The 9,021-nt window shown below is 49.7% G+C and overlaps 1 protein-coding gene across 1 annotated transcript in view; it reads right to left on the bottom strand.

Annotated features, from left to right (window-relative positions):
- Positions 1–1,066: 1,066 nt before the first annotated feature.
- The window catches only part of ENDOV (endonuclease V), a gene marked incomplete at both ends in the record, with an annotated part of 9,377 nt that continues 1,422 nt past the window's right edge, over positions 1,067–9,021 (bottom strand). The window contains 5 exons of the mRNA XM_009578961.1: positions 1,067–1,143; positions 7,348–7,476; positions 8,137–8,205; positions 8,315–8,427; positions 8,530–8,580. Coding sequence (XP_009577256.1) covers positions 1,067–1,143; positions 7,348–7,476; positions 8,137–8,205; positions 8,315–8,427; positions 8,530–8,580 — 439 coding nt within the window. The remainder of the gene's footprint in view (positions 1,144–7,347; positions 7,477–8,136; positions 8,206–8,314; positions 8,428–8,529; positions 8,581–9,021) is intronic.

The raw sequence follows: 9,021 nt of genomic DNA, 5'->3' as shown, positions 1-9,021 counted from the left end.
GTCACAGGCTTAAAAAAAAGTAGAAACCAAGGCGACCAAATAACTATGTCACTTGGTGAGTAAGGGGCTCAGATACACAGGTTTTGAGATACATGGTCATAAATGGAATGAGTTTGGTTATTCTGTTGCACAGATCTCCAAACTAGCTAGCCTTTGTGTGAGCTTCAGCATCTGCCACGACAGGAAGGTGTAAGAGGTGTTAGAGATGAAGCTCCAGCACAAACAAGGGACACGCAGCCTGGCACTGCACAAGGCTACCCCCACGGCCTGGCCACGCTGCCACTACAACAGCAGAGAAAGCCCCTTCTTTTGCTTCTGGCTGCATGACTCAAATAGAGGAGCCGAGCAGAGCATGATGAGTTGCACCAGCCAGGTATCCTAAGGAATCCATAAGAGCTGCCTCAGTCAGCGTAAGTAATCCCTCGTTACTGCCACTGGCAACCTTCACTCTTTCTGGTCCATCAGGACCCTCAGAGCAGAGTGGGCTTTGAGTCCTGACACACTTCATTCATCCCTGAGCAGCTCTTCAGGCTGCTGCTATCTGTCCACCTGGTACTGGTGTGGGTCTGAGGGAACCCAACACCACTCCCGTGAACTATGCTGAAGAGGCAGTGTAGCCACAACACAAGGAACTCCTACGTGTCAGTGGACTTGCTATAGATTTACACCGTTTAACAGAGCAGCCGCTGGCCTGCATTACGTAAGAGTGGGGGAGTCTGACCCTCCTCTTGCCTTCTGGGGGCAGAAACCGGCTCCCTGCAGGATATTTCTGTTCACCTTCATGTCACACCTGTAGGCGTTAGTGCTTTGCTTATCGCAGGCACTGGAAACAGACCAAATCCCCAACGACCTTCCCCAGCCCAGGACACAGTGCTCTGCGGAAGAAACGTGTGAAGTAGCATGGCTACAATCACCAGAAATCACCCTTTATGGAGGCAGCATATGTCCTGATGTCACTTGAGCTCACCTTGTTACCCTGTCTGTCCCTTTAATGCCATTACTGAAGATCATTACATGAGCAGATCCCCTTCGGAGAGGCAGCTGCTTGGGCTGCCCACACACCTACCTTTCTGGCCCAGATGATATGACCTCCAGTGGTGAACACAGCTGCTTCCGAATATACTCCCTCGATCTAATATCAGCCTGGAATTAAGGAGGAAAATAAGTGAAAAAGGATTGATCAGCCTGCTTGGTGCCTCCCCTTTGTTATCTCAGTATGCCGCTGCAGCCCCTGATGTCAGTACATCACAAATAGCTCTTGTACGACTGTGCTGCAAAGAGGAACCTGCATGTTTCTTTCCTTGTTTGGTTTCTGTGCCTCACTGCAAGCTGCTTGGGAGAATGAAGACTTAAAATGAAGAAACGAAGAAACAGAGGGTCCTGGACCAAACAGCCTTACTGGAGTACAGTCCATTTCAGAAGCAGAAATGTCATTCACTAAACCCTTGCTGTCTACCCCTTTACTTCTCATAGGAGTAAGGAGGTGAGACATTGGGTACAGACAGTTCCTGCCAGCCGGTGCCTAAGGTCTGCTCAGCCCTGACCTACCCCAAGCACGGCACGGCAGGATGAACAGCCAAAGCAGGACCCAGACCGGGCTTCCTCAGCAAATCCCGGCTGCAGCTGAGTGCAATCAGCCTTCACCAAGGGTCCCTATGAGACCAGAGGATGAACTAGCACAGGCTTCAAGCACACACTGCAGTGCGGTGAGCCTTCTTGTAGCAAGCACTGTCACAGCTAGAATCCCTCACCTTACACCTACACTGAATGGCTACTCCTCATCGTCCAGGGATGTGACAGGCCAGCAAGGATTTCCAGAGGCTTAGTAAGAAGAGGTGTTCACTGGCAAAGGGAGAGTTGCTGAGGAGACAGGCTCTTCCATTTTGCCCTGTCTCTGCGCCAGAATTGCAACTCCTCTTTCATGAACCCTGGCAGCAGAGCCAGGAGAGACCTGGGAGTCCAAGAGTGGTCTAGTGCTTTCATCCTTCGAACCAACCCAAATGACTTCTTCCACACATAGGCACCTCCAAATGCAATGCAGGAAAATGTAACAAGCAGCTAAGCTCCTTCACAGGCCTTCCCCAGCAATAGCTCATCACTGTCTGATGAGAGAGGGAACAGACTTGTTAGAAAATTGAGGGCAGGGTACGTCTTCCTTCCCTCAAGAGGAGATACTCCAAAAAGTAAACCACCTCTCCCATTGAACCAACAGAAGCTGCTCCACCACCCTCACTCTGTAAAGGGATCACATGCCGCGATCACATGCAGGTCTCCGCAGTGCTGAGGAGTTCCTGTGCATCAGCAAAACGCTCGCAGATAAAGATGCCCAAAACAAATGCCTCCCCTTCAGCCCAGGACTCTGCCCACCCTTCTATTTCTTGGGATCTTCTTCACCCCTTTTGCTCAAAGCTATCAAAATCCTTCAGCCTATATTGATGTACAAAAGCAGTATGTCGCCTGGCCCTCAGAAAGTTGTTGGGAGTGCCAAAACCATAAGGCAGATCTCTGCAGCATTGCAAGGCAATTTAGCATGAGACAATGGCTCATAGATCCCTCCTCAAAAGATGGGGAACTACTGGAGCATTTTATTTACTTTTCCCAGAGCAGCAGAATGCCCCATGGACTCTGCTGCAATAACCTTCACTGTACACTCAGTGAAACAGAAGCTGTGGCCCAGGACTATGCTAACAGGGACTCCCACTGGCATTGCCTCCAGGCTCACAGCACTCCAAGAACATCCATGGTCTTTATAGCTGCGACACTGTGATGTTCCCAAAGGATTAGCTTTTCTGGTCACTCATCAGCTGAGAAATGGGAGTCTGCCCTCCACAGGAAGCTGTAAATTGAGAAGGGGAACAAGGCTATGGAAAGGGCTGTGAAGAGTTTGGGAATATGGCAATCCAGCAGGCAAGTTCTCAACAGGACATGGGATGAAAAGAGAGAAGCTGATATTGCCCATTCTTGTACCGATCCCTTTCCTTCCTCTGTTCCAGCAGTTGTATGATGCAGCAACAGATGGAGAAGCACACCACTCGTCTGCTGCATATCCTTTTCCCTAGGCAAGAGCCTGGCTCATCCTGCCTATATGCCTGATGGGCTGGCTGTGCGATGGTAATTATGCAGCTATAGCAGGTAAAAACATCCACTAAAAGCAGAGACAAAACACAAGCACATTCTCGGCTCTATCGCTTCTTGGCAGCAGTGGCAAGACAAGTGACTGACACACCTTTCACACTGTCCTACCTCATGGTCCAAAGGCAAAGCTGCCAAGGAAGACAACAGGAGTAGTTTACGCACCAGGCTGTATCCGTGCTCTGGGCTCTGCTTTCCAGTACCAAAATCAAAAGGAGTAACGTTGAGACTCTACCAGATTCATGGTTTACTGCCCTCCTCACTTGAAATTGAGCTTGGAGCCATCACCAAACCTCATCAAACCCATCCTCATGCAAGCTTCCAGTTCCTCCCTTCCTCTTCTGATACACTCTCCTGTGACAGGAGCCCTCCTGAGCTCACCAGGAAAACTACATTGCTGTGTCTTATCAGCAATGCAGGATAGCATGTGGTCAGAGTGGGGCAAGGAGAACACCAATGGAAACCCCAAGAGCTATAGAAAGTGTTGCTGGACATTTACAGGACGTTCTTGTTCCCCAGAAGTGTTATTGTTCAGCTTTCCAGTGCAGAAGACTCTTAGATGCTATCGCAAGCATGCAGATCCTGGCCTCTTGGACAACTTCGAGAATCGGCAGTTGATTTTTACATTCCCTCAAAGTTCTTTTCTTTTTTAGAAACTTCCTTTCTCAAAAACACTGCTTCACCGTGACATTTTAGAACAGCTGCTGTGCCCCACCTCAAAGGCAGAGTGTCTCTCTCCACTTAAAGAGCAGTACGTGACCTTCCCAGCTGGAAAAGCTTCACAGCATATGATGATCATGCTAATAAAGTGGGTTAACGCATCCCCAGTGGCTGTCCTTGAAGCATTTGCTACTCTCATCACTGTTCTACTTCTGAAGAGTCTCTCCCATACCTCAAGAAGCTCCCTCCATCCCTGCCGCTCCTAGTCAGACCTCTCGGGTGAAGGCTCTGCCTCCTTACTGCTGGAAACGCAGCTCCACAACTGCTTAACAATTCTGCAAGCTCGAGAATGAAAAATAGTTACATAAGGGGTGGTTTGTTTGGGAGATTTTTTCCCTTCTCTCTATAATTGGACAGTTTCATAACTGAACTGACAAATAACTTTGATCACTCTTCAGAATAAGAGACTACGTGATGTATTTTATAACAAGGGAAGGAGGTTGTTCAATAGAGTTCCTACTGGGAGACTAAGGTAGCAAGAGTCACATCTACAAACTATTTTTCTAGGGAAGAAAAACCCCAACCACGTTCTGCTGATAACATAAGCTAATGCTTGATTAGGTGGGAAGTTACTGGCCAGTCCTCACTCCTAACGCAGTGCTGAGAGACAGCTTAACCCAGCGTATTAACCAAGAGGCTAATCAATAAGATGGATAACTGTCCTGTAATAATCCTCACAGATTGTTTCTATTTTCAGAGGAGACTAGTGCTGGCATTAGGGTCTGGAATTGTTGCTTTTCCTATTTTATGAGGGGCAGTGGTGATCCCTGTGCACACAGCACGCTTGCAGTGGGGGGTACATCTGAAGGGAGTTGGGAGTTTCAGGGTATCAGCTACTGATTTCCCTGTTGGGCAGCAGGAGCTATGCACACAGAGGAGAGGGATGATGGCTAATTTCTCAGTTCTCCTAAGGGCAAGTGTTTAATATTTCACACTAAGTGACCTGCAGAAATTCACAGGCCTACTTCTGTTCCTTCTTGGTGGGCTGGAGCAATCCCAGGCTGTCCCATCAGCCACATCCTGAGCCAGCAGGAACCAGCTGGGCAAGGAGCCAGCTGGAGCTAAAAGGATCATCAAGTGAGCTGGAGGCTGGTATGCAGCCAACCAGGAACCTGAAACAGCCAGAGCAGGAGAATCAGTCCCAGTGCAATCCCCGTCAGCTGGAGAGTGTTAAAAGCTTCTGTTTCCCCGCTGTGCGTGGGGATCCTCCCCTCCAAGCAGGCTTGGAGCGTGGGCAAACACTGGAGAGGAGTTCTGACCTCTGCCAGAAGTAGGCAAGGGCAGTTGCTCTCAGGAGGGCTTGGTATTGTTCCAGTGCCACTCAGTTTGAATGCTTTGCTTATTATTCTGGGATGACAGCTCCTACCTACCTCAATCCCTGTCTGGGAAGCTCCAAATGACCAACTCGCTGCAGAAGAACCTCAAAATCTCACAAGCTAGCTGGGCAGAGAGATCACCCCCATGCAAGCAAAATTCTCCCAGACTGGCCTTGCACTTACACATGGAATAAGGACTAAGTGGGATGTAAATACTGATTGTAGGTGATAATGAACTTCCCTCTTCTTTCTCTGAAAGAACCCTTCTCTCACCTGCATCACAGCCACAGTTCCTTTGGCAGCACAACCACATTGTGGGCTGAATGCAAATCAAACCCTTTCTGATCACTGCCTAGATAGCGTTGCATGCCCAAGAAGCACAACATACCCTATACAGACTGGCCAGCCATACGTCTAGGAAAGCAGGAGGTTTAAGTTCCCACAACAGCTGCACAGCACTACACATGCTGCAGCATAGTACTGCCTTCATACAAGCCATAAACAACACAGCCTCAAGAAGGTATGGGCAGCTGAGCTCTCTTAAGAGCATTACACTTCTAGGGCTACCAGAACTTACAAACGAAGAGCTAATGATCCAGAAGTCTTTCATGACACTGGGAAAGCCATAAGCACATCATCCATCAAGTCTGCAAGCTTGTTCTGGGGACATACCATAGCAAAAAGGCCAAGTCAGTCACCCACAGCAGGACTGCCTGCAGCCTTCTACTTCCTAACTCCAGCTTTAGGTGCTCAAGAGCTGAGGCTTCCAGCACTGCCCTGTGTCAAGATCTGTGACAGTTACCACACAGAGGAACTGTGACAGGGAGAAGTCCCATGGAAAGGTTTAAGTGTCCGTATCTCCTACCATTCCTCTACCTCTACAGTAAACACACTCCCTTTTGGATCTTTAATCTCTCTGTAAGAAAAGCAACAACAATTCATTCCATCACTTCAAATAAAGGTCATAGTTAGAGAACTGGAAGAGTCTCAGAACATAGACAAATACTGGAGATAGTTGGAAGTGAAATGAGGGTGATGAAAAGCTCCAAGACACCTTTTTGTTTCCAAAGGGAATGCTTTTCCCCTTTTCTCTGAACATGCCGAACTGCAGAGCTAGCTCAGAGCTCTGCGGAGGCATCTGTCCCTTGCTGGAAGAGATTACATAAGAAGATCTATCAGCCTACTCCCGTCTGGCAGGTCGTGGTTTATGAGATCAGAAACTCCAGTTCTGGTATGGACACTTCAAGGTTTGTTTTGCTCTAAGGTGTTGGATTTTTGTCTGGTTTATAACTATAATACTCTCTTTTCAGAAGACACTGCAGTACCAATGAGAAGCTCCTCTATGCAGAGACTGCACAACAGCCCTCAGCAGGATCACCTCAGTGCTGCTCTGAGGAGCAAAGGTGGCCAGAGACCTGACAAGCACGGCGGTGTAGCAATGCGAACGGCATGTTCCAGGGCAATGTTACGAACACGGACATCTGAACGGGCCCTGCTCCCTGGACGGTCGCTGGGTCTGGCCTGCCTGAGCCACTAACAGCAGGGTGACCCTGAGAGAAGGGAAGCACTTGTCAGGCTAGAAGTCCTAGAGGCTTTACACTTCTCCAGATCCTTTCCTCAAGCCCTGCTGCGATTTAATTAGTTTGAAGCTGAGCCTTGATGGCAGCTGCGGCTCACTGACGGTGATCCAGTGCTGTCACCTACTGGCTGGCTGCTGCCCCAGAGCCTGCAGCTCCTTGCGGAGTGCAGTAGCAGGGAAAAGCCCAGAGAAGCAGCACTGCGGTTTGTGCTGGGCTCAAAGTGCCCAGGAAAACTGCATTTCCAGCTCCTGTATATTAACATCAGCATCCCAGAAGTTGCCTGCAGAGAGGAACCAAGAAATCAGTCAGGCTGGGTCTGCAGTAAGGGCTGTGTGCGCTTCCGGGCACTGCGTCAGAAGAACAAGCAAGGAAGAAGGAAGGATCAGTTAACTACTACGTAAACAACAATACAACAGGCTGGGGAGAACAGGCCAGCAAGAAGGGTGCCAGCTGCAGAACTGTCAGTTGCAGATGAGTGGCAAACTGAGGCTCTGAAACATCACCATAGGCTTGGCATCCACCGCCCCCTCCACTGCCTGCTTGCCTGCTTCCCCACTCCAGGCCTGCCTTCCCCTTCCTCAGCTCCCCTGCTTTTGTACCTGACGGATGGGCTCCGGGATCCGGTACCTGCAGCAGGACTTGACTAGACGCACGGCTGTCTCCAGGCGCACCCTGTGACCCACAGAGATATAAAGCGGCTTAGAGCTGCTGTTGTAGCTACGCAGGACCTGTGCATTCAGAAACAAGAAAGATCAAATACTTAAGAGGCTTATTTTAACAAATACAGAGTGGCAGATGGATTATAAGCTAGACAGTTGCCTTCAGAAGGTGGGATGGTGGCTCTGTATTTGGTAACTCCCAGCCTTTTTGATCCTCTGCTTCCCAGTATCTCCTCATAGGGACTCTTTGCCCTTTTGAACCCCTGTGGCCCTTCCCCAAATGCCTCACACCACTCCGGGAAGCAGCGAGACTTGCTAATGCAGACTATGTTGAAATAACACCAGACGCAGGAAGCTTCTTACATCTGCCCATTTCCTGTGCAGCGCTCTTCTGAGTCAGAAGCTCCCATATTGCATCCTGGTAAGCTGCCACAGAATTGGCACCTCTCCTTGACTGTGGTTGACGAACGGGGTGCTGGGCTATGGCGCCTCAGATGCCATAGCCATGGACGTGAATATATCCAACACCTGCACTGTCAACTCCTTCTACTAATGTCTGAGCTGACAGGAAGGGGAAAGCAGTGTTACTGGTCACCTGTTGACATCGTGTCTCCCTGAACTAGTATCACTGAGACAGTCCACTATAGAGACAATACTCCCCGGTGCTCCCAGCTACACAAAGGTGCAAGACTTGATGGCCAAACGAACAGGAAACTCCCCGCAGCTTACCATGCCCAGGACTCTGCCCGAAGTGCCTATCAGGGGGAACGTATCTCCTTCCCTCTGCAGGGAACGAATCTAAGGATAAACACACACGGGGTCAGTTGGTTAGAAAGTACTTGTATGCAGTTGTCCCAATTCTCTTGGGATATTAAAGAGTGGAAATAAATTCCCAACCTGGCCTAACCTGCTCTCTGTGCAGCTCATCCCTGACCAAGCCATCCACCTGCAGGAGGTTCTTGGCCACTCCAATGCATGGTAGATCCGTCAGGACCCCGAGGTGACAGGCCACACCAAATCCTGCCAACAACGAGTCACTGTAACTGCAGGACACCAGAGAGCAGGAATCTCAAGCAGCAGCACAGGGACCCTGGAGAGCAGAGCTCTCCAGTAAAGTCCTACCTCTGGGATGGAGCAGGCCATTCCCATCTACAAGAAGTACCTGAAAAAGCCAAAAAAGAAATGTTATTTCCTGTGCACCGAGCCACTCCAATAAGCAAATAGTGATGCTGGCCCTGTGAGGAAGGAGAAGTCTCTCTCAGTTCTTTTACTTCTCTCTATAAGGGTCTTCCTGCGGTGCTGTCTGCACCTGACTCTAAATGATCAGCAGCATGAGCTCTTAGTGGCTGGCAGCGCTCTTCACTGGTGCCACACACAGAATGGGACTCCCGTTGCCAAGGCTGCTCTGACCAGGCTAAGCCTGGCCTTGGCTTAGCATCCCTGGTCTCTAAGGAAAGGGCCGTAGATGCTTCATACAACTCTGACATTGCACTTTCCGCCCTGCCAGTGGAAAACAGCCCGACAGTGTGGTCTCAGGAGAGGGAAGAACACCTTTTAGCAGTACTCTGCGCCCTCATGACATCTCAACTCGGGACAAAGAAATACGCCACACCT

Source organism: Fulmarus glacialis, unplaced genomic scaffold (genome assembly GCF_000690835.1).
Source record: "Fulmarus glacialis isolate BGI_N327 unplaced genomic scaffold, ASM69083v1 scaffold30495, whole genome shotgun sequence".
NCBI classification, from domain to species: Eukaryota; Metazoa; Chordata; class Aves; order Procellariiformes; family Procellariidae; genus Fulmarus; species Fulmarus glacialis.
This window is presented reverse-complemented; position numbering and strand designations above follow the sequence as displayed.